This window comes from Chiloscyllium plagiosum, unplaced genomic scaffold (assembly GCF_037043375.1).
Source record: "Chiloscyllium plagiosum isolate Xiang-an unplaced genomic scaffold, Cpla_swu_hap1 HiC_scaffold_14, whole genome shotgun sequence".
Classification (NCBI taxonomy): Eukaryota; Metazoa; Chordata; class Chondrichthyes; order Orectolobiformes; family Hemiscylliidae; genus Chiloscyllium; species Chiloscyllium plagiosum.
Window position 1 is genome coordinate 23,586,941 of NW_028270152.1, and position 25,604 is coordinate 23,612,544.

The following is a 25,604-nucleotide window of genomic DNA, read 5'->3' on the forward strand; positions in this document are numbered from 1 at the left end:
CACACGAACACTTTAAGATCAGAGAAATGGATATTGAGGAAGATGTTGGAGGGATGGCAGAGGTTTGCTGCCCTGTTTCACCATGAGTTGCCCTTCAAGTACCATATAGCAACATCAGTTCCCCTCTCAATGTCATAAAGTCACCTGCCTCCCAAACATTAACCACATCTTTCAGCTGCCTAGGTTTGGTTTCTCCAGCACGCCACCTAGGTTCGACAGTGCACTAAACATCTCCTTTACCCTGTTCTTAATTAAGCCCTGGTCTCATTCCGCAACCCCCCAACCCCCATCTTCATCAATGTCCCAAACTCAAACACATAGAACCCAAAATCCATGTCCTTGTCTAGAAGTGCTTTCGTGGTATTGTTGATTCTCACCGTTGTAACTCCTTCAAATCGCAAGATGCTTAGGAGACTAGACAGGGTAGATGTGGAAAGATTGTTTCCCCTTTCTGGGAGGGTCGAAGACCAGAGGGCATAATCTCCCAATAATGTCACCTATATAGGACAGAGATGAGGAGCACCCCTTCCATCAATGATTAGTGAATCTGTGGTTGTTAATTATATTCAAGGCTCAGAGAGGCAGATTTTACTCAGTCAGGGATTCAAGAGTTATGGGAAAAGGCAGAGTCAAGGATTGTCAAACCAGCCATTGAATAGCAGAGCAGACTTGATGGGCTGAATGGTCTACTTTTGCTTCTGGTCTCTACATGTTAATGTGTGATATGTTCCTTCTGCCTCCAGCTGTCATTCCATTCACTACAGTTGTCTTTGTGTACACTTGCAAGCCTTTCCAGTTGCTTACCCCACTGTTATCCTTCCAAACTATTCTCCAATCTATTTCCCTGATCTTGGCTTTATTCATGGCCCTCTGCTGCTTCTATGCCATCCCCTAAAATCCTGCACTCAACCAACTTCAATAAAGAATGGCTCCACAATAGAAGTTAAATCTCTGTATATGTTGCAAGTTGCACAAGAAGATTTGCAGTTTAATGCTGGTCATTGGTTATCTGAATTGGTTTCCAAATGTGAAGCTGTCTGCTGTTGTAGATGATGAGGTGGTTGCCCTGATCCTTAAAAGGACCATTTCGTTGCTGCTTCTCTTATGAATTCCATAACAATGTTGTTTAAAAATTAGAAATTTCTGAGTTCCTGCAGAGGGCTATACAGAGCTTGTGGTGGCACTTCCCTTAATAGGATTAGGAAGATCCTAAAATTGAGCCTGGGCCTGTGCTCGGTTAGCTACTGAGGCAGTTGTATGGGGGATGGGGAAAAAACATCATCCAACATTCTCCCCTCCCGGTCGCAATTTGATGAACACTGCTCAATGGTGTATCTCTATGTTTTGCCCTGGAATCTGCTTCAAGTCCATGGATTGAATGTTGGAGTCCCCAGGTAGATGAGAATGTTGAGAGCAGGGATGGGTTCTACTTGTGTGGGTGTGGGACTGGGGGTGGGTACTCTGAAAAACACCAGTATCAGGCAGTGAGTCCGATACAGGATGCTATTCGCAGTCCTGGATAGGAATAGTAATATATCATTGAGCCCATGGAAGTTGTCCTACCATTTGGTATGATTGTGCCTCAATGCTTTTTACCTACAACATCTCTATAACCGTTTACGCTGCTGGGAATTAGAAATCTATCAATCTCTACATTAAGTATACAATACAATTGAACCTCAGATTTTCCAAGAGCCAGACAGTCATTTTCTTGACATCAACCAGTGTTGCATGTGGGGACCTGGCAGAGTGCCCATCAGAGCAGGCTTCAAAGGGATTGCCTGGGAGATTGAAAATTCCATTGAATTCCCGGAACCCTCCAAAACATCCATTTAACCTGGATGATTCTGAGAGTTCTGCTGAAGTGAAGCAAATGGGTTATTAAGAAAAGTTTAGACCAATAAAAACCTACCCTAAATCCTGCAGAAGTATTCAGCTGACCCGTACTTAGCTCACACACTATCCAATGACACCTCCCACAGACTCTGAGTTGACTCACCCTTAATTCCTGCGGACCCCACACCATCTTGTTGAAGTATCTCTGGGAACTTACTATCTACTGAAACCAGGTGCCTCTCTACAGCCGAAGGCATCTTATTCAGCAGCACCCTTAACAGGACAAAAAATCTGTCCCAAGATCAGTTAAGGCCTCACCCATGTGAAAATCTTTCATTTTAATCTGTTTGTTGTCAATGTAGTGACAATTCAGTCCCCAACTGATTTCCCTTGTTGGGCAATCACTCCCAGTCTGTGCTGGCAGTGTAGCTGGATTTATCAAGTCTGAAATGATGGCTAGATTCTGAAGGGAAAATGATTCCTCTTTCAGGAGAGGTGGAGGAGAAATTGAAAAGTAACTTTGCAGGTTTTTCCTCAAAAGGTTATATGGAAAGTCCTTGCAGCTTATTGGCTTTATGCACTGGGTTGCTGCTAATACACTAATCCTGTTGTGAGACTGTAGAGCTGTAATCAGTGACATGTCAGCAACTTTTTCTGTTGCAGTGAGCTGCTCTGTTAAGGTTAGACTGAAGGGTAGAAGTTGAGATGCCATGTTGCAGCCGTACAACACATTGGTGAGGCCTCTTTTAGAGTACTGTGTATAATTCTGGTCGCCCTTCTATAGGAAGGATATTATTAAACTGGAAAGGGTGCAGAAGAGATTTACAAGGATGTTACCCAGACTGGAGGCTTTGAGCTATAAGGAGTGGCTGGGACCTTTATCTCTGGAGTGTAGGAGGCTGAGGGGTGTCCTTATAGAGGTTTATAAAATCATGAGAGGTATAGATAAGGTAAATAGCCAAGTGTTTTCCCTAGAGTAGGGGAGTCAAAAACCAGAGGGCATAGGTTTAAGGTGTGAGGGGAAAGATTTAAAAGGGACTTGAGGGGCAACGTTTTCACACAAAGGGTGGTACATACATGGAATGAACTGCCAGAGGAAGTGGTAGATGCAGGTAGCATTACAACATTTAAAAGACATTTGGACAGATAAAAAGGTTTAGAGGGATATAGGCCAAACACAGGCAAATGGGACATTCAGTTTAGGCAACCTGGTCAGCATGAATAAGATGGGCTGAAGGGTCTCTTTTAGTGTGAGATATGACTCTCAGATGCTAGGACAATGAGAGTCAAAGGGCTCAGGTGTACAGAAATCTTGGTACGAAAATAAAATCCTGTGTGGTCGTTTAAAGCTGTGTACCTAAGGCTGTTGAAAGCAATACATTGCGTACAGTTTCAGCAGGTTGGTTGTTCAGTCTATGGTGCTATGTGAACACTCACATTGGACTGGTCACTGCTCTGCTTGTACAAAGTACCTCAATGGAGAAGTGCATTTCAATGGGGACTAATTTGACAATTACAGCCCCACCTACAGAATTCAGCGCTAATGTTCACAATCACTTAGTGCGGATAATACTTTAGCTAAGTGACCTTGAATTAGACAATTTCTTCCTGCTATTCAGCTAATGTATAAACAGAGCAAGTCGGAGCAGGAGTGGAACACAGTGTTCCATAAGCCAGCTCTACCATGCAATAGTGTTGTTGCTAATCTAATTCTGTCCTGAATGCCACATTGCTGATTCCTGAAGAAGGGCTTATGCCCGAACCGTCGATTCTCCTGTCCCCTGGATGCTGCCTGACCTGCTGCGCTTTTCCAGCAACACATTTCCAGCGTCTATCCTCCATAACCCTTGATTCTCCTGCTGATCAAAAGTCTAACTCAGCCTTGACTATATTTCTGCGACCCCGTTGTTGGCTAGAGTAGAAAATTCCAAAGACTAACAACTCTTTAAAGGAAGAAATCCTTCCTCCTCCTCTTTTCCTTAAATATGAGGCTCCACATTTCGAAACCCCCTGGTTCTCTGTTTCGCCACGTTAGCTCAGCACCTGATCCGAAAAGCCAGCCTCTCGCTCTCGTATATTTCATCAGATCACCTCTCATTCTTTCAAACACTCAACAAGTAAAGGGCCTAACCTGCTCGGCATGGTAGCTCTTGTAATGAAGGCCAGCATTCCATGTGCCTTTCTAATTACTTGCTAAACCTGAATGTTTATCTTTTGTGATTCCTGTACACAGCCACTTGAGTCCCTGTGCACCACAACATTCTTTTTGTCCCTCTCCCTCCATTTACTCCAGGAATAGGGGTAAGGAGGTGAGCTAAGATGCTCATGCCATGCATTCTTTTGGCCTCAATGTGTTCTTCAGTGATGCTTCCTAAGTTCTGAAGAGCATTCTTTCAATACTCTGTTTGGTAATATGTAGGCGAATTTAAAGGGCTCAGCCCAAAATTAATTGCTTGGAACTATAATTGTGTAAAAATGAGCGAGCTGTTGCTGGAACAGGTTGTCATGAGGAGCCTCTCTGTTATCACATTTTGAATGTTGACTAAAATAATTAACATTTGACAAAGATTTAAAAGAGAAGGAATAAATTTGAGCAGGAAGGTGGCAGTCAAGGCTAGAGGTGAGGAAGATCTAGAAGCTAGCCTGAGGAGGGCTCATGCCTTGAGGTTGGCTGAAGATGTGATTCATCAACCCGTTTCTATATATCTTGGGGGAAGGTGGAACTTGAACCTGGGCCATCTGGCTCAGAGGTAGGGACACTGCCACTCTGCCAGTTGAGCAAATGTGCCATTGTCCCACAAAACCATTGGACTGCTCTCTCATCAGAAACAAATAACTGGTGTGAGTTTAACCTGAGGGTCACTAGGCCTCAGGGGCACAGTGAGGTTGAGAAGACCAGACTAAGCCAGAATAGACCATCTAAACATGATGGAAGTAGATTTATTCAAAGTATTCAAAAAGCAAAACAAAGACAGTTTCCTGATTTTCGAGAGGCAGGAATGTGAAGGAGTGCACTCTAAACCTTTCAAAGCCCTCCTTCATTAATTATTCAGTGAAAACTTGAGATTTGTGGAGTCTCATGAGAACCAATTAATCTAAGATTTTCTTTTGAAGCTGTCATTTTAAGATAGTCCTGGATAAGGGAGATCCATTTTTAGTTCCAACTGTTTCACCTGTACTCACCTACAGCTAAATCCCTCGTTCAGGCCTTTGCTATCCTTGGAGTCGGATATTCCAATATACCTTGACTGGGTCTCTCACTGTGTACCATCTGTCTATTTGAGATTATTCTAAACTCTGCTGACTATGTGTAATTTGCAGCAAATCCCATTGCCTTTGTGCCTTTCAGCTTGGGTGACCTGCCTCAGCTTCCAGTTGAGGAATGTCTGATTTTAAAACTCCCATCCTTGATTTCATACCTCTCCATGGCCTTGTCCTTATTGAACTCTGTAATCGCCTCCAACTCTTCAATGCATGGAAGGTCCTCTAACACAGGCCTCCTGCACTCCCCCAGTTTTAATCATTCAGTTGCCGCGGCCTCTAGATCTGGAATACAATCCCTGGATTCTCTGTACTTGACTTTCTGTCTTTAAGGCCCTTCTCAAAATCTATCCTTTTGGCACAGCATTTGGTGACTAGGAGAAAGTGAGGTCTGCAGATGCTAGAGATTAGAATCAAGAGTGTGATGCTGGAAAAGCACAGCAGGTCAGGCAGCATCCTCGGAGCAGGAGAGTCAATGTTTTGGGCAAAAGTCCTTCATCAGGAATGTGGCTGGGAGGTTCGGGGGTGGAGAGATAAATGGGAAGGGGGTTTGGGCTGGGGAGGATGGTAGCTGACAGTACAATAGGTGGACGGAGGTTGGGAGTAAAGGTGATAGGTCTGAGAGGTTGATGGAGCGGATAAGTGGGAAGAAGGATGGACAGGTGGGACAGGTCATGAGGACAGTGCTGAGCTGGAAGGTTGGAACTGGGGTAAGGTGGGGGGAGGGAAAATGAGGAAACTGGTGAAATCCACATTGATTTGGGGTGGGAGAGTCCCGAGGCAGAAGATGAGTCGTTCTTCCTCCAGGCGTTGGGTGGTAAGAGAGTGGCGATGGAGGAGGCCCAGGACCTGCATGTCCTTGACCCACCATCCCCTTCTATCTCTGAGTCATGTTTTGTTTACCATGTTCCTTGGAATTGGTGTTCATTCACCCGAAAATTAAATACTTACAAAGCTCCACCTCCAGCATTCAATTGTTGCTTAAAAGATGCCACAGCTTTCCCTCAATTGCAATCCCTTTTACATGTTGTCCACTCTTCGTTAAAAAAATCCTAACAATAGTCCTAATGGATTGCATCTCATTTCCATAAAATGCTCCTTAAATTGGCATACTATTTATTGTTCACATTGTTCCCTGAAATTAATATTGCAACAATTTGGCAAAAGGTATCTAATGCTTTTCAGTTTTCTGGGTGAAAACAATACCAGCAAAGTCATTTGAAGACTGTACCAATTCACTGTGCTTGACTTCAGAATCGGTTCATTGTAGTGATGGTCCTCATCCTCTATTGGTTCAATGATTTGTTAACTGGCTATCAATAGGAACCACAAGAGCTGTTCAAAGGCTTTCAGTCTCAGAGGTAAAGTTCACCTGTCTTTATGCAGATCATGTCAGATGTGGAACCCTTTTCTTTAGTTTGTGACAGATATGTGGGCATCACAGGCAAGGCCAGACTTTACCACTCCTAAATGTCCTGGAATTTGTGGGCTTTTGTGTCCCTTTGTGGGCTTGGGAAGACAATGCTTGGATAGTGACCCAATGATGGTATGTTCTGGGTGGCAATTAGGGACGGGCATGAGATTCTGACCTTGCCAGCGATGCCCGCATCTCATGAATGAATGAGAAAACAATTTGAATCAGGGCTCTGTGTGACTTGGAGGGAAAGTTTAAGGTGTCTGTGTTTTCACAGCATTACTGCTGTGGTGTCAGAGGTCACAGCAGAACAAAGTTCTTTTAAATAAACACGGTTATTGGTCCATTTTTAAACTAAAACTTGTTCAGTGAAGGAGCATTAACTGGTTAACATACACAGCCAGCAATCTAAATGTTTATCCATCCAGATAAAGCAAATCAAACACATGCACACAAACTCCATTCACTCACTCACACTATTTCTCTGTTTCTCACCATCTCTCTCTCCCTCTCTCTCTTTTAAGTGTTGTGGAGTTGTTGCAGTGTATCCCATAGAGTGTTCATACTGTGACCACAGGACAGCAGTGGTGGATGCCATGTACACTGATGTCAATGGCAGGTTCACTGTGCATGTGAAATGCTGTCTTATCTTCCATTTTCACTCTTGAGTTTTGAGCAGCTGCAAGCATCTGTTGTAAAGGCTCATAGTTCTGAAGTGGGTTAATGAGATTGCATAAGGCTTCACCCAACCTGATGATGCCACATAGATAGAGAAGAAGCAGTTTAGCACAAGGTCCTGATGGAGAGAAAAGAATCATCTTTGGCTCCTGATAGACTTGGACTTTTTGCCTAAAGTGTCAATGTAATTTACAGTTTATTGTAAAATAATAGGTACATCTTGTTACGTTAGACAAGTATCCCCTCATTAAGACCAAACAGTGGTTTACCCTTTACAAATACTCATTAGATAGACCCACTGACTTAGTATCGTGCAGTGATAGTGTCCCATCTCTGAGCCAGGAGACCTGGGTTAATATCCCATCTGCACTAGAGATAACACCTCTGAACAAGTTGACTCAAAATAATTTGGGCAGCAAGCAAACGGTGTCCCCAGATACTCTCTGCCTTTAGAGAGAGGTTAAAGTCAAAAAAACTGCAGATGCTGGAATCCAAAGTTGACAGGCAGGAGGTTGGAAGAGCACAGCAGGCAGGCAGCATCAGGAGGTAAATAAGTCAACTTTTCGGGTGTAACTCTTCTTCAGAACTCTTTAGAGAGAGGTGGGCACCTCAGCAGGTAGTGTTTTATCTCTCCTTCCAACTCCATTTTATTTTAGCCCCCTCGCGCTCTCCCTACCTCTCTGTCAGCTTTGGTGGTCTGCATTGCCCTAATGGGTTTTGCACATAAATTAAACAGTTGGAAAACATTGATGATTTGCTGGTGGTGGTTAATAGATGAAAAAATACCATAGATGATTTAGTGATGGGAAGAATAAATGTTCAGATGCGTATAAGAGCACTTCTGGATATAAAACAAACAGTAACTTAGACAGGAAGACAGCACTCTACCCCCATCACAGTTGGTAGAGCACAGCATGTGGCATCATCCAGGGCTCCTGCTGAATATCGGGACAAGCTTGGAGCTTGTAGATTGGAGTGGTTCTGGGAGGGTGAGCTGCTTGGCACTGAACACTAAGTTTCTTTACTCAGCTTGCTGCCAGGATATTGATCTGGTTCTGTGGAAGGGTCACTGGACCCGAAGAATTAACTATGATTTCTCTTCATGGGTGCTGCTAAGTTTTTCCCAACAACCCTGTTTTTGTTTCTGATTTCTGGTGGCTCAGTGGTTAGCACTGCTGCCTCACAGCGCCAGGGATCCGGGTTCGATTCCAGCCTCAAACGACTGTCTGTATGGAGTTTGCACGTTCTCCCTAAGTCTGTGTGGGTTTCCTCTGAGTGCTCTAGTTTCCTCCCACAATCCAAAAGATGTGCAGATTGGGAGAATTGGCTGTGATAAATTGCCCGTAGTGTTCAGGGATGTGTAGGTTAGATGCATGAGTAAGGGGTAAATGTAGGGCAATGGGTCTGGGTGGAATACACTTTGGAGGGATGTTGTGGGCTGAAGGGCCTGTTTCCACACAGCAGGGATTCTAATTTCCCAATTCTGCAGGTTTTTTTTTGGCTTTTTTATTATTGATCTGCTTGCTCCACTTCAGCTTCTGGATTAGAGGTCAGCTCCCAAAATGGTGAAAATGTGGAACTCAGCAGTTGTGAGATCAAATAAAATAATACAATAAATACAGAAGCTGGAGATTAGAAGTAAAAACAGAAAATACTAGAGAAACTTTGCAATATCTGTGGAGAGAGGATCGGAGTTAACATTTGGAACATCCAGTTTTGAAGAACAGTCCCTTTGGACTTGAAACATTAGCTCTGTTTCCCCCTCGATATGCTGCCAGACCTGCTGAGTATCACCAGCACTTCTCGTTTTTTTTGTGTTGGATGCAAGCAATGCTCAAGAAATACTCATAGTGTCCTGTAGATGGTGCTGTCACACTACAGAATGGGCTCCCAAAATGTGACCACTAGGTGGTGGTATGGTTGTATGTGTCCAGATGATGTTTTAATCAACAGTTTTACAATAAATAAACCGTTTGGCTCAATCTACTCAGTGTTGATGTGCTTGTTCCACAAGAGTGTTCTCCCACTTCGTCTAATCTTATCAATAATGTTCCTTTCTCCTTCAAAGATCTAGCTTCTCCTTAAATATAAAGGTTTGAATACACCTACAAACAGATTCAAGAACAGCTTCTTCCCTGCTGTTATCAGACTTTTGAATGGACCTCTTAAATATTAATTCTGATCTCTCTCTCTGCACCTTCTCTGTGGCTGTAACATTGTATTCTGCACTCTGTTCTTTTACCCTGTTGCTCTTTGTATGGAACAATCTGCCTGCATAGCACAGAAAGCAGCAATTTTCACCGTGTGTCAGTACTTGTGACAACAATAGATCAAATCAAATCAAATCAAATGTGTGTTTGCGAATTGTCTCAAGCCCTGTGGCAGCAGGCTCCACATTCGAACTATACTTTGAGTAAAATTATTCCTCCTTGAATAGGCGGGGCTGAGGGTCCAGTGGGAATTGGGATGTAGGCTATCTCTGAGAGAGCGAGGTGGAGCAGGGGGTTGCACTGACAGCAGAGTGTGAGGAGCTAGCCTCCATTGTCTGGTCTATACATTAGTTTGTATAAAAGTTATTCTCTGATCTCAAGATCATCCCTTGCTACTGCTTTCTTGCACTAACCAATGATCTTGGTTTTCTCACCTTTAAGTGCCTACAATTTTTATAAATTCCAGAGGCTGGAGTGATTTGTTTCACTGACGATAATATTTTCATGAGAAATGAGTGTTGGGACGTTCCCCATTACTGGAGCATTCCTTGTTCAGTTTCTATTTGTAATGAAACATAAAGTGACATGACACTGTTAACTCCTGCAAGACTCTAAATTCTTTCTGTAGGTAGGGAGCCAGACTAGGGGCGGCACAATACAATGAATTATTTATACTTTACTTTCAGGAGAAATACATCCAAATCTCCAAACCATGTTGGCAGTATACCTCATAGTTTGAATTTTCCCAGCAGCCAAGGAGGAGTTGTTCGAATAAATTAGAATTAAGATTAGATTTTATTGTCATGTGTACTCAAGTACAGAAGCAAAGTGAAAATTGTAAAATGTCATCATTTCCAGCACCATCTGATGTACAAAGTGACCTAGGTACGAAATCTTAGGTATGAAGTAGAAAAATAAAGGAAGAAAGTTAAAACTTAAACATTGCAGTCCATCTTCATAATATGTAGAAAAATAAAGAAATAAAATTAAAGAAATAAAGATCTGAAGACGATCTGTTCTGGGAGAAAACCGAGCCCAAAATGTCTTGGATGAGGGCCCTCTGCTTGTAATGACTTGGCTTGTACTGTAGAGTGCACTGTCCATTTGTCATCACCGTTTTAGTAAAAGTGGATGCTTGTTGGGATTGTAGATTGTTGTCTGTTCAAAGTCAAGTTGATCAAAGTCGAGGGCATTTTAATTTAACACCAGAGTAGCAGTGAGTGTAAGTCTGACTGGTGGTGTTGGGTATGAAGGCAGTGCATTAAGAGTGTCACACAAGAAGGCTGGTTTGCTTATCTTCCTGGGGTTTATTTGACCAGCACCAATCTCCTCAATGTAGCTGGTGACAATGCATTATGGTGAATGTACATCTCTGCATTTAGGTTATGTCTGTTTATATTGACTAGGTAAGTCTCCAGCATTTGTTCCAATAATGTGAAGCATAGACCTTGTCCTTTTCAGTGTATGGATAGGATTTGCCATTGTGCTTCATGGGAGCGATACGTTGATGTTGATTTTCATTGTGCATTGTCCCTCTATCATTATGTTTCCCTTGATCTTTCACAGTGTGTCTGGTGGGGAGCTGTTTGACAGGATAGTGGACAAGGGCTTCTACACAGAGAAAGACGCCAGCATGTTGATCCAGCAAATCCTGGATGCTGTCACGTACCTGCATGAGCTGGGCATTGTACACAGAGACCTGAAGGTATGTGGATACTAGGACAGACATTACACAGGTTAGAAACTGTATACAGTAAAACCCCCTGTATCCGCGGATTCGGTTTCCACAGTTTCAGTTATCCGTAGTTTACCGCGCCCTGAAAATATGTCACAGAACATTCCAGAAATAATTCCAGGGGGCTGCCGAGGAGGTAAATTTCCCATTTAAACGATAGGGTTCGCTACTATCTGTGGTTTTGGGCATCCAAGATAGATCTTGGAACGTATCACCCACGGATACATGGGTCACCTATATTACTTTTTCCATTCAATGTCTCTCAGCTTTTGAATAGTGCCACAGGGATTAAAGCTGGACCCGCAATTATTAACACAATTAATATGAATGACTTGGATGTGGAGAGTGAATGTACAGTAGCCAGTTTGGAAGGTGGTAAGAACAATGACTGCAGATGCTGGAAACCAGAGTCTAGATTAGAGTGATGCTGGAAAAGCACAGCAGGTCAGGCAGCATCCGAGGAGCAGTAAAATTGACGTTTTGGGCAAAAGCCCTTCATCAGGAATTCCTGCTCCTCGGATGCTGCCTGAACTGCTGTGCTTTTCCAGCACCACTCTAATCTAGAGTTTGGAAGATGGTACAAAAGTGGATATGAAGGCTTGAGGTGAGGATGACACAAAGGGCCAGCATTGGGATATAGACAGGTTTAAGTGAGTGGTCAAAAACTGGGTGGATGGAATATAATATAGGGAAATGTGAGGTTACAATCTTTGGCAGAAAGAATAGAGGAGCAGAATATTATTTAAATGGAGAAAGACTGCAGAAAGCTGCAGAACTGGGGATTTGGGAATCCTCACCCCTAAATCACAAAAAGCTAGCATCTATGTTCAGCAGGTAATAAGGAAGATAATTGGAATTTTGGCTTTTGAATTCCCTTTGTTTAAAAGGAAATGGAATAGAAAAATATGAAGGTTTTGCTAAAACGATACAAGGCACCAGTCAGACCACAGCTTGAATACCATGAACAGTCTTGGACCCCTTATCAAAGGAAGGATATACTGGCATTGGAGGCAGTATATCCACAGAAGGTTCATGAGGTTGATGCTAGGTACAGAGGGACTGAAAGGTTACGTAGGTTGGACTGTACTCACTGGAGTTTAGAAGAATGTGAGATAACCCTATTTAAATATACATGATTGTTAGGGAATTTGACAAGGCAGATATGGAAAGGTCATTTCCTCTTGTGGGAGAGTCTATGACTAGGCAGAATCATCTCAGAATAAGGGGTCACCCATTTAAGACAGAGATGAAGAAGAATTTCATCTTCTTGTGAATATATGGAATTCTTCATTGCAGAAGGCTGTTGAAGCTGGGCCATTAAGTATATTCAAGACTAAGGTTTTTAATCAGTGAGGGAATCAAGGGATGTGGGGAAAAGACAGGAAAGTGGAGCTGAGAATGATCAGATCAACCATGATCTTGTTGAATGGTAGAGCAGACTGGATAGGCTGAATGGCCTGTGTCTGCTCCGATGTTTTATGGTTTTGAACAAAAACACATCGGCTGTCACATCCACGTAAAGGAAGAGTGTGTTTATTTAGGACATTTCACAATCTCCGAGCATTGTAATTACTTTATCCCCAGCCAGTAAGCTAAAACAATCAGAATCACAGAATTGTTAGAGTGTAGGAAGTGACCATTCAGCCCATCATATCAGTACCAGCTCTCCCATTCAACATTTCACTTGGTGCCATTCTCCAGCATGCTCCCTATAACCCTACACATTTTCCCTTTTTAGTGAACGGTTTAATTCCCTCTGAACATCTTGATTGAAGTTGCCTCCACCACACACTTGGGTAATGCACTCCAGAACCCTCACCTCCCAGTCATTGTCTTTTTTGCTGCTTTCGTCCATGACTTTACATCTACTCCCTCTCACTCTCGATCCCTTCATCTTCTCTGACCATGTTCCTCCTGATTTTGAATACTTTGCTCAGACCTTGTACTTTTTAATATTTGGCAATGTTGTCTGTACATATGCTCTGCACTGTCTCTCACTCTACAGAAAGACTCTGTGGCTTTCAGTGAATGTTTTGTTGCATTTAACCCTGTAGCCTGAGAACCTGCTGTACTACAGCGTTGATGAAGATTCCAAAATAATGATCAGTGACTTTGGCCTGTCGAAAATTGAGGGCACTGGTAGTGTGATGTCCACAGCGTGTGGTACCCCAGGATATGTGGGTAAGTCCACACAACCACTGCAGACCATACCGAATATGCTGCAGTGATTTACTCATTCAGTAATATCAACATTACATTTGTCTTTGAGAAATGATCAGAGGTGTTGCTTTCAGAGTTTTCTCACCTGAATCGGAAAACTTCCCACCATGATGGACTGAGATCATTGTTTCCCATTCTAGATTTTTTTTTGTTCATAGACACTATTAGCCACCTCGGGAGTAAGTGGGACTTGAACCCAGGTTCGAGAGTGTGTTGCTGGGAAAGCACAGCAGGTCAGGCAACATCCGAGGAGCAGGAGAATCAATGTTTCGGGCATAAGCCCTTCATCAGGAATGAGGCTTGTGGGCTGGCGCTGAGAGATAAATGGGAGAGGGGAGGGGGATTGGATTGGGGGGAAGGTAGCTGAGAAAGCAATTGGTGGATGAAGATGAGGGAGAAGGTGATAAGTAAGAGGGGGTAGTGACGGATAGGTCTGGAGGGCAGTGCCGAGTTGGAGGCTTGAGACTGGGATAATGTGGGGGGGAGGAATGAGGAAGCTGTTGAAATCAACATTGATCCCATGTGGTTGCAGGGTCCAAAGGTGGAATATGAGGCATTCTTCCTCCAGGCGTCAGGTGGTAACGGTTTTGGCAGGAGGCCCAGCACTGCATGTCCTTGATGGGATGGGGAGTTGAAGTGCTCAGCCACAGTGCGGTTGGGTTGGTGGGTGCAGGTATCCCAGAGATGTTGTCTGAAACAATCGACAAGTAGGAGTCCTGTCTCCCCGATGTACAGGAGACCACACCAGGTGCAACGGATGCAATAGATGACATTGGTAGAGGTACAGGTAAATTTCTGATCGATGTGGAAGGATCCCTTGAGGTCTTGGATGGAGGTGAGGGGAGTGGTGTGGGCACAGGTTTTCTATTTCCTGCAGTGGCTGGGAAAGGTGACAGGAGTGGGGCGGTGGTGTGGGGTGGGGGGGAGTGTGGACCTGACGAGGGAGTTGCAGAAGGAATGGTCTCTCCGGAATGCTGATGGGGTGGGGGGGAAGTATATCTTTGGTGGTGGGGTCCGTTTGGAGGTGGTGGAAGTGGCAGAGGATGATACAATGTATGTAGAGGTTGGTGGGTGGAAGGTGAGGACCAGGGGTGTTCTGTCCTTGTTGCATGGGAGCGATGGGGTTCAAGGGTGGTGGTGTGTGAAGTAGAGGAGATACGCTGGCGGACATCGTCAACCACATGGGAAGGGAAGTTGCGATCATGGAAGAGGAAGGCCATCTGGTTTCCTAGCTCAGTGGTAGGAGCACTACCACTGCACTACAAGAGTCCTCCAAATTTGGTGCTGTACTGACTGAACTACCTGAGCTCAGTTTACCCATTCTAACCTCTTTACTCACCTAATGGAGAGGGCAGATACTTAAGTGACCACTCATTGACTTAAGGGCTTTAATTGCTGGTTGTTGCTTTTCTTTTATTCAATTGCGGGAGGAGCATATCACTGTCTACGACAGCATCAGGGCAGTTCAGAACCATCCATGTTGTTGTGCATCTGTAGTCAGGGGTAGGAGGCCAGGTCAGATAAGGATGGCAGCTTCCTTCCCTAAAGGGCATCAGTGAACCCAATGGGTTTTCCCATTAATTGGCAATGGTCATCCTTAGACTTTTAATTCCAAATACCTATTGAATTAATCTGCTGTGGTGAGATGTGAACCTGGGTCCCCAGAGTGTTATCTGGGTCTAGAGGCCAGTGATAATACCACTAGGCCACTGCTTCACCTGTCAAAAGGGTCTTTCCCTAATCTCTTGCCTTTGTAAGTGACTGTGGCCCAAGAATTTGTGGAATTAGTTTTCTTCTCAGGTCTTATTTGTCAGAATGAAAACGTTAGTAAGATCACACTCAGTGGATGAATAGGGTAATTGCAATCCATGTGGAACCAGAGGCTCATGTTTGGTTTGAGCCAATGCTCCAGCTACATTTCTGGTTTTGAACCAAGCCACAAGTATGAGTGTAAGGTTGATGTTAAGTGCTGTCCAGGAATGCTGGGTGGTGCATGTTAATACAGGCTCCACACCTAATGTGATTGTGCCAAGGTAGGTTACTGTGTAGTGGGACTGTGGGGACAGAGGAATGTCTGAGTGGATTTTAGAGGGATGGCATCCATGGGAGGACGGTAAACCTCTTCAGACTGACAATTTTCCAACTAGGAAACTTAAAAAAAAAGTTGGAGAGAAATTTACTTGTAACTCAAAGAAGGATCAAATGGATGAAAACTCAGTCTGTTAAAGATTTCCCCAGGACTATTGTTAGCACAGACATTAACACCATTTGAGACGCAGTGAACTGGGGTCTCTATTTAAGAAAGTAGTTCGAGGAATGGGTCATCGAGACACTGTAGTTTCTTTCAGCCTTATTGATTGTTTGCAGTGCTCTGAGACCATTAGTTCATCTCATTGAAGAGATGTAATGGTGTGAGGGAGTTACATTATATCAGGGTTTATTTGCAAATGCTCAGGGATTTACATTAAGATATAAGTCACTGTGAATGAAAGACATACACTGAAAAACAGACTGAGCAGTAATGGAGATGGGCGAGTTGTTTGAATAAGGAATGGGCTCAGATTTAGATTACGGTTAGTGAAGATATTTTTTAACCAGCCTACTCCAGGATGCAGTAGCACACCTCTGAAGTGGGTGGGATTTGAACTGAGGCCTCCTAACCTAGAGTTAGGAAAACTACCAATATGCCCTTTTACACCAGGGCTCCGTTCTGCTTGTTGTCTGGCAGAGAAGGACAGTGTTACCTATTCAGCCTGTCCTCTGCCAGAAGGGGGCAGTGTTACTTGTTCTGCCTGTTGTCTGTCAGAGGAGGACTGTGTGTTATCTGTTCTGCCTGTCAGGGGAGGGCTGTGTTACCTGATTGCTAATCCATAATTTTCTGATTTTTCCCACAGCTCCAGAGGTTTTGGCACAGAAACCTTACAGTAAAGCAGTTGACTGCTGGTCCATAGGAGTCATCTCTTATATTTTGTAAGTTATTTTCATCTGAATCCAATTTTGAAAAGGATCAAATGAATCTCTCAATTCAAATCTGTGATTTGAAATAAACTAATCCAGCAGAGACTAGGATTTGAATTTTCTTTGAATGACTTTAACCATGTGTCAAATCCACTCGAAATTACTGGGATGATTGATTTGGATCTGATGGCTGGAAGGTCCTATTGAAATGAATAAGGTTGATCCCAAAAGCAAAATGCTATGAATGCTAGAACCAGGAACATGGGATTTAAAGGTAAGAGTAGGCCATTCAGTGCCTCAAGTCTGATTCACAATTCAATAAGATCATGGTTGATCTGGTGTGGTTTCATTCCACTCTCCCTCGGTCTCCCATAATCCTTGACCTTTTTGTCTATCAAAAAAATCTAACGGCCTTAATTGACTTGGCCCCTGGCTTCTAAGGAAGAGAATATCACACTCTTGTGACCTTCAGAGACTGCAAATTCTCATTACTTCCATCTTAAAGGTTTTTCAAAACCTTACGTAAAAAACAAAGGTTGCTGGGAATATTCAGCAGGTCTGGCAACATCTGAAAGCCTGTAACCTTTCATCTGAACTGGGGAAGGTTAGAAATGTCACAGGTTTTAAGTGAGTTAAAGGATGCAGGAATAAGACCATAAGATATAGGAGCAGAATTAGGCCATTTGGCCCATCAAGTCAGCTCTGCCATTTGATCATGGAATGATATGTTTTGATATGTTCTCCTAATCTCCTGCCTTCTCGTCGTAACTCTTGATCACCTTACTAATCAAGAACCTATTAATAAACCTACCAGCTCAGCGAGCAAACTGACAACCTGAACCTCAACCTGAGCTACAAATCTTCTCAAAAATCGCAAACCTACCTGTTTTCAATGCATTTAATGAGTTCACCTCCATAACTTTCTGTGGCAATAAGTTCACTGATTAACTACCCTCTGGGAGAAAGAAATTCCTCCTCATCTCAGATCTAAAGCGTTGCCCTTCACTCTGAGGCTATGCCCTCAGGTTCTAGTCTTTCCTGTCAGTGGAAACGTCTTGTTAAGTCTCCATGTCAAGTCTATCCACGCCTCTCAGTATTCTGTAAGTTTCAGTCAGACCACCCTTATCCTTTCGAATTCCATCGAGTACAGACCCAAAACCCTCATGCTTTCATATGACAAGCCCTTCATCCCCGGGAACATCCAAAACCCTCCTCTGGATTCCCTCCAAGGCCTTTGTTCGATACAGGGCCCAAAGCTACTCACAATAATCCAAATGTGTTCTGACCAGAACCTTATACAGACTCAGCAGTAGATCCCTGCTCCTATATAGTGCTAACATTGTGTTTGTCTTCCTAACTGTCAACTGAATCTGCCTGTTAACCTTACGAGAATCCTGCATTAGGACTCCTAAGTCCCTTTGTGCTTCAGAATAGTACAAAAGGTAAGGCCTGAGATTGTGGGGAGGCCTGGAGAGACTGAATAAAAGAGTTTATGGTGCAGGGCCAAAAGGATTAGAAATGGAACAAGCAAAGAAACAAGATGCTGTGTGAACTGGAGATGTGAATGGCAGACTAGCGTCTGACAGTTAGCATCTGAGAGCAAAAACAGTTTGCACTGAACTGTACAAAAAATAGGAAACAAAATGGGGGCCACAGATGACATTCTGAAATTTTTGAACTGTGTTAAATTCAGAAGGCAGTAAAGGGCCTAATTGAGAAATGGTGTGCTGTTCCTATACTGTCCCTGACCTATGTAGAGATGGGATAATGCTCACTGGGAACTAAGTATAAAACATGTAACATCTACCACTGCTGCTGCAGACTGTCGAAAATCTCTGGAGCTACCTGGCATCTTGTTAAAGTGAGTACTGATTGTCTGTGGTTTTGAGATATGTTGCCTTATGTCAACATGCCAATATGCACTGTCATGGGAACATGTCACAGGGGAAGCTGTTGGGGATGAGGGAGGAACGGGTCAGGGACAGTTACCAAGTTGATTCAGAAGCTCTGTGTTCCCATTTAGAAAAATAAAACTGCAACGGGTTTAGCTCCAAATTGGAAGAAAGTGAGGACTGCAAATACTGGAGATCAGAGCTGAAAATGTGTTGCTGGAAAAGCGCAGCAGGTCAGGCAGCAGGTCAGGTCGGGCTTATGCCCGAAACGTCGATTCTCCTGCTCCTTGGATGCTGCCTGACCTGCTGCACTTTTCCAGCAACACACATTTTTCAGCTCTTAGCTCCAAATTGTTCATCTCACCAAGAGAGAGATTACTAAAAGATCAGGAATGAGAACCTGATACCGATGGGAATGTTTTCGGGGATTGTGGCACAGGTGGAGTAGGCCTGGAAATTCTCACTTAAAGTTGTATTTTCGTTCTGGAAAATTCCAACTTTAAGTGAGGTGGCTTTACGTGACTGGGAATCAATATTAAGATGGGAGTTAGGTTCCACAGGCCCTTCCTTTGCAGGAAAAAAAGTATTAACACATTCTACTGGACCCTGATGGAAGATGACATGCAGTAACTTAAATTCTTATTGTTAAATAACGGTTAAAATAAAATGAATTTGCACATGAATCGCCTGTTGTGGACCTTCTGAGAGTGGAGTCTGAGGTGGACATTGATTGGGGCCTTTGTTTAGTGAGTTCATTATTCCAGCTACCACCACCCACAGGGTCCTCTTCAGCTCCAACTTTCTGGGGCCACCCCCTCTGCTGGCTGCAATCAGCAAGGTGTGGGTAACGGCTAGGCTTGGTGTTTTCTCCCTCTCTCTCTGGGCTGCTGACCAGGGCTGCAGGGTGCTTGCACCGGTGGGATAGTGCAGGGGAACTGGTAAGGCCTCCCGAGCCTGACGCAGATTGAGGGTTTCCTGGAATCGTTCAGTCCCGTCTGCTGCCCTCTGGGTAAGAGAGGAGGACACTGTGACTGGTGTACTGTCATGTCTGGGCAGGTCCTGGGGACATTGGGGTGGCATTGGATGGCAGACAGGGTGTTGAGTGGCACTCAGGCTGCAACAGTTAGGTTGTGGTCTGTTGGGTAAGCGGGTGCCCAAGGTAAAGCTCAGGCAGTACATGGAAAGACTACAAATCAGAAGGCTGGCAGAAGGACTGGCGACCAGTCAGACAGAGGCGGTGGGTCCCTCGAAATATCACAGCTGGGACTAATAATTCAGCAAACAGTTTTTAACCAAATCTTGTAGTACTCCAGCTTCTTTCAGACCCCAATAGCAACAACAACTTTAAAGTGAAGCAATACTGAACAGGACAATGTTAAGCAAGGACTCCCTGAAACTTACCTCTGCTGCATAGCTTGAACACCAAAAAAAGAATTAAATTCTACATTCATCAACCTTAATATATTTTGCTGCAATGAGTGGAAAGGCTGGTCAAAGTTGTAATATTTAATTTTAAGTTGCTACTGCTCAAAACAATAAGGGTTTACTGAAGATTGCCCATTGACTTTTGCTTTCTCCCTCTCATCATCTTCAGGTTGTGTGGTTATCCTCCATTTTACGATGAAAATGATGCAAAGCTCTTTGAGCAGATTCTAAAGGCCGAATATGAATTTGATTCTCCATATTGGGATGATATTTCAGACTCAGGTAGGTTCTGCTCCCTACATCATCCTGAACACATCTAGCTACTGTCGTGCACTCAGTGGAGGGTCTTGGACTGAATTTACAAGCAAGGCAATAAACAACTTGCACTCGCAGATGTCTGCCTGTGACATACCATCATGATCAGTGTGAGAGGAACCGATGGTGTTTATCGACTAGCAATTGTATTTCTCCATGTTAGCTCCCGGACTACTTTAATAAGACACTTAGAAAAATGTTTCACAGAGTTGTAGGCTTGATCTCCTCTCTATTTCAGTGCTGAAAAGTCTCAATTTATCATCGTGACTTCTTGTTCCTGGTATCATTCTTAAATCTTCACTATCTCACCTAAGATTCTTCCTTTTGTGGTGTATTAGAAATAGCTTTCTCTTCTGACTGTGGCCTAACCAATATCAGAAATAAGAAGGTGCCGTTGTTGGAAATATCAGACACAAATTCAACACCACTTCCTTTGTTTCAGTATTCCAGGCCCCATATGAAGTCTAGAATTTTTGTTGCCTTTTCAACAACTTTGTTTCCTACACTCCTACCTTTTGAAACTAAAACGCTGCAGCAGTATACCTCTCTTGATTTTATTCCTGTGGTATATTGCCTTTCACCATTCTTTTCCCCAGTTCACAATTCTCTGACATCTCTCTCCACAGTCTCTGGACTGTTTCCCTTCAGCCCACTGTGCATCCTTCCCACTCTGACCACCACCACTCGTCCTGTGTCTGTGTCTACATGAACAGGGAGGTCAATTCACCTAAAAGAAAGGAGATCCAGCACAGATCCTTCACAACGTAATGCCTGTAGCAAGTGGGCTGGAAAACTATCCACTTCCCTGTGTCCCTTGTTTTCTGCCTTTGAATCACTCAGCTACAGCTATGTTCCCTTTAATAGTCAGGCTTTAATTTTGGAAACAAGTATTCTTTTGCAGAACTTTATCTAACGCTCTGCAAATAACTATGCACATTCATGATATGTAACAAAATCAATTATACATGGCCTGACAATTAGAAAACCGTGCTGACCACACTAATTAGTGTTTTGTTTATTTCATGCTATTAATTATGAGCTCACCCAATTGATATTCAACTCAAGTAACGCATTCACCTATAATTGTTGGCTCACTCCTCTTTATTGAACAAAGAGTATTCAAATTGTCACGGTACATCTCTTTTATATAATTCCTCTCTCCAAAGTTTTTTTTTGAGTAATTAAGGCTTGTGTGTTTCCCCCAGCTGTATTTCCTGCAATACAGACCATCTGGATCTGATATGTCAATGTCTAGCTGTTATCTCCCCATGGATTCCTTGTGCTATTTGTTGCTATGTTGCTGTTCTCTGCAACAAAGAGTGAGAGTCTGTACAGCTATGTCTCCTATCCACTGCCAGAGTTCAAGACATCTGCTCAGGGCTGCAAGGAACGCAGTGGGAGGGATCGGATCCATGTAGACACAACCGCATCAACAGAATAAGGAGGGAGGTTCTGCATAGTCTGAGGCACTAGGCATGAAATTAAAAAAACAGAAGCTCTAAAGTTTTTACCTCTGGATTATTACCTGTGTTTGTGCAAATTGACAAAGGGCTCATTGAATTATAGAAATAAATACGTAGTTGAAAGACTGGTGCCAGAGAAGGTTCCTCTAGTCCGAGCCATTGGGGAAAGTGGAGATGGTAGACACCCTGACCATGCTGCAACCTGTGTTGTAAATCGTATAATTAGAGAATTAGATGGTATTTTAAACTAAATAGTGGGAGCATGGGGACGAATGTGGAAGGATGAGGTATAACAAAAATTAGAGATAAGATAAAGGAAGAAAGTGTTAATATGGAAAATGTGGGTCAGAGTCTGGTAACAAAATGTTACTATTCTGGTGCAGCACATAATCAAGACTAATGGGATACTGTTCTTTATTAGGAAAGGAATTAGAGTAAGAGTAAGGATATTATGCTTCAGTTATACAGGGCATTAGTGAGAACACATCTCATATGCTGTGTGCAGTTTTGGCCTCCATGTTTAATGGACTATAGGCTGTTCAGACTGACACCTAGTATAAGTAGATTGTCATATGAGCATGGGTGAAACAGATGGGCTTGTTTCCCTGCAGTTTCGAGGTGCAAGGAGTGACTCGATTGAATTTTATAAGATCCTGAATGGTCATGACGAGGTAGAGGCAGAAAGTGTGTTTCCTGTTCTCCTATTTCCTTAGCCCAAAACGAGGGGGGACTGTTTTAATCTTAGTGGGCATTCTGTCAGGTCAGAGAAGAAGGGAATTTTTTTCTCTCAGAAGATTGTACAGCTTTACAACCCTCTGCCTCAGAAGATGCTGGAGGATGCGTTATTAAATACTTTGAAGGCAAAGCTGATAGATTCTTGTTGGGCAGGGGAGTCAAAGGTTATTGGGGGTAAGTATGAATGTGGAATTTGTCATGGTCTTATTGAATGGCAGCACAGGTTAGAGGGGCTGAATGGCCTATTCTTTTAGTGTGTATGTTTGTGTGATTTATGGTAATGACACCAACAGGTTCTGGATATAGTCATTTAAAAACAAAGAATTGAAGAGGCTGGAGATCTGAAACAAACAGAAATATAAATTGCTGAAGAAACTCAACAGGGCTGTCAGTGTCCGTGGAGAGAAATCAGAGTTAATTTTTCAAGTCCAGTGACCCTTCCTCAAAACTGGTTCTTCACAGTTATTGAGCGATTAAAAATGCGTAACCTGCAGGGACTCATCCACCTATCTTTCCCTTGTTTCCTGTGAAAATCCTTGAGTCACCATCTCCCCTGACAGCAATGACTGAAATCTGTTGATTGTCAAAAGCCTCATATCACATTGTGAGCTTAGTTGTTCATGGGAATATTTAGCTGGGATGCCAATCATGAAAAGCTCCAGCTATCTTATAACTACTGTTTTTTTAAAATTATTTTCAATCCAGCGAAAGATTTTATTCAACATTTGATGGAAAAAGACCCAAACAAGCGCTATACCTGTGACCAAGCCTTGCAGCATCCATGGTAAGGTTTGAACTGAATCGTATTCATTGTCTGTGCTGATGAAAGGTTCACAAACAGAGTGCACCAGGAGAAAAAAAACACAGGGAATGTTGGTGCAGGGAGTTCCTGAATTAACGTAAAATGATTAATTAATATTGTAGCGGGTTGGAGATTTTTTAAAAAAAAGCCGAAACAAGTCCTGTGCATGGACCCAGATGACAATGATCCAGATGGAGCATTTTCCATCTTGGTCTTGTATTTGTGTGTCCTGTTGTATAATTATATTGGATAATACCAATTGAGCTCATTTATCACATACAATAGCAGTTTCCATTTGTCCATTTTCTTATACTGACCTTTTCTTTGATCCTGCAGGATTGCTGGTGATACTGCATTAGATAAGAACATCCATGAGTCTGTCAGTGCCCAAATCAAAAAGAATTTTGCAAAAAGTAAATGGAAGGTAGGTACTTGACAGCAGTGTTGTTTAGAATTTTATCAGTATCTTATTAAATTGTTCAGTGTTCTATCTGTATCTAATACAGATTTACTCCTATCTTTTCAGCTTGGGGGTAATGCTACTAATCGTTCAGGCTATCTGTTTAGCAACGCAAATGATATCTCCAGGTCTTCAATTTAATGAATAACCTAAATGGAACATGTTTTATTTCCTCTCTAGTTGTGCAATTTGGATCCACTATTTCAAAAAAACAAGAAATCTGACAGGAAATCTATCTTCTGCATGACAGGGCATGTGTTTTGTAGTAGACAAGGAGAATATAAGCTTTGACTCAACTACAACTCTCCAGCCACATGAAGGAACGCTTAAGTCTGATAAGAATAGGGAGATTTTCAGGAAGGTAAATTAGGGACAGGGAATGGAGTCTTTGTCCTCAGACTCATTTTTTTGTGGAGTGATTGATGAAAAGAAGTCTGTTTATCATTGAGTGAGTATAGCACAGGAGGAGGCTGGTCACCCTTCGAATCACTGAATTGCTGAGCTTAATAAAGTTACCTAATTAAAGGTTGAGTTGCATCTTTATGCATCCATTCTCTCTGGTGATAGCTGGTGTGTGGTTCAGAATAATGTGAATGGTACAAGTTCATGTTCTTGAGACCTGTCTCATTGTCCTGACCTGAGAACAGAAGCACTAACAAAAACTGCTGAGAGAAACAGCTCAGGTTGAAGCATCAGCAAACAATGAGGCATGGAGGCTCCATGGCTCAGTGGTTAGGACTGCTACCTCACAGCACTAGGGACCCAGGTTTGCTTCCGGCCTCAGGCGACTGTCTGTCTGTGTGGAGTTTGCACATTCTCCCCATGTCTGCATTAGTTTCGTCCAGGTATTTTGGTTTCCTCTCTCAGTCCAAAGATGTGCAGCTTAGGTGGATTGGCCATGGGAAATGCAGGGCTACAGGGATATAAGGTAGCTGGGTCTGGGTGGAATGCTCTTCGGAGGGTTGGTGTGGACTTGATGGAATGATTGGCCTGCTTTCACGCTGTAGAGATTGTATGATAACCCATGGAATGAAACAGAATCCTTTCTTATTCATTGGGGTGTGTACATTCTTCATTGCCCTCCTATATATAGTTTTTCAGCATGTTTGTGTCTTCCTCTTTATCTTTCCATCACTTGTCCACTTATCCTCGATCACCACCATCATTTGTAACACCTTATTATTTTGAATGTCTTCCGACAGCAAGCTTTTAATGCCACAGCTGTGATACGTCACATGAGGAAACTGCAGTTGGGCACCAGTCAGGAGGGGTCAGTGCAGAACACACCAACCAGTCCATGCCATGGGACACTGCTGGTGCCAGGGGGAGATTCAAAAAATGGTAAGGATTTGTGAAGATGTTGGACTAAGCTTCTCCACTGCTTCCTGAATATGTTTTTGGCAGTGGGTGCAAATTGGGAAGTGTAAAGGCTATGAACTTCATCCACCTCTATTATTGATGTCCTCTTCCTATTGTAGATTGGATCTTCCAGGAATTTACTAAGAAACCAATGGCTCTGAATGCTTGGCCATTGGAAAATCATGGTCTTTGTATTCTGACCGCTGGCCTCCTTCATCAGTGTGCATACCTACTGATGTATGCCACAGAGCTGCTGGGCTAAGGGTATGCTGAGAGTGTTAAAATCAGGCAGGATTAATTATTCCACCACCAGACCATAATAGGGTAAGATTGAAAAAGCTGGTTAATGACTTCCCTTTATAAGAAAAGCTCCTTTCCAGATTTAATTTCAATATCCTTGGGAATGTTTGAAGGTGCGCCCCATATTTTTTGAGTGGAGAGTTGGTCTTATAAGGGCCAGTTTGAGTCTGAGCATGCTCCTGCGCAAAATTGCTGGAGAAGTCCAGCAGGCCTTGCTGCATCTGTGAAGAGTAGAGTCAACATTTCGGGTCCATTCAAGGGGCACTGGGCTCAAAACATTAACTCTGCTTTCTCTCCACTGATGTTGCCAGACCCTCTAAGCTTCTCTTGCAGGTTCTGTTTTGTTTCTGTTTGAGTTCCAGCTTTGACACTTCTTTGTTTTATTTTCATAATGCTGAACATTTGGTTGTGCTATGGGTGGCAGTGCCAATATAGTTGCAATAGGCAGAACTGGTGGGAAACGGCCCCATTTTAACTGATTATGGTGAGGACCCATTCTAGTGTGGGAATTCTCTTTGGTAAATTGCTTTACAACCTTCTG

General features: G+C 43.1%; 1 protein-coding gene across 1 annotated transcript in view; it reads left to right on the forward strand.

Annotated features, from left to right (window-relative positions):
• LOC122559247 (calcium/calmodulin-dependent protein kinase type 1-like) overlaps positions 1-25,604 on the forward strand; it is a 191,659-nt gene that overhangs the window by 160,087 nt on the left and 5,968 nt on the right. Inside the window, exons 5-11 of the mRNA XM_087994172.1 lie at positions 10,966-11,104; positions 13,189-13,315; positions 16,249-16,324; positions 19,799-19,911; positions 22,848-22,926; positions 23,281-23,368; positions 24,607-24,745. Of these exons, the coding sequence (XP_087850298.1) occupies positions 10,966-11,104; positions 13,189-13,315; positions 16,249-16,324; positions 19,799-19,911; positions 22,848-22,926; positions 23,281-23,368; positions 24,607-24,745 (761 nt within the window). The remainder of the gene's footprint in view (positions 1-10,965; positions 11,105-13,188; positions 13,316-16,248; positions 16,325-19,798; positions 19,912-22,847; positions 22,927-23,280; positions 23,369-24,606; positions 24,746-25,604) is intronic.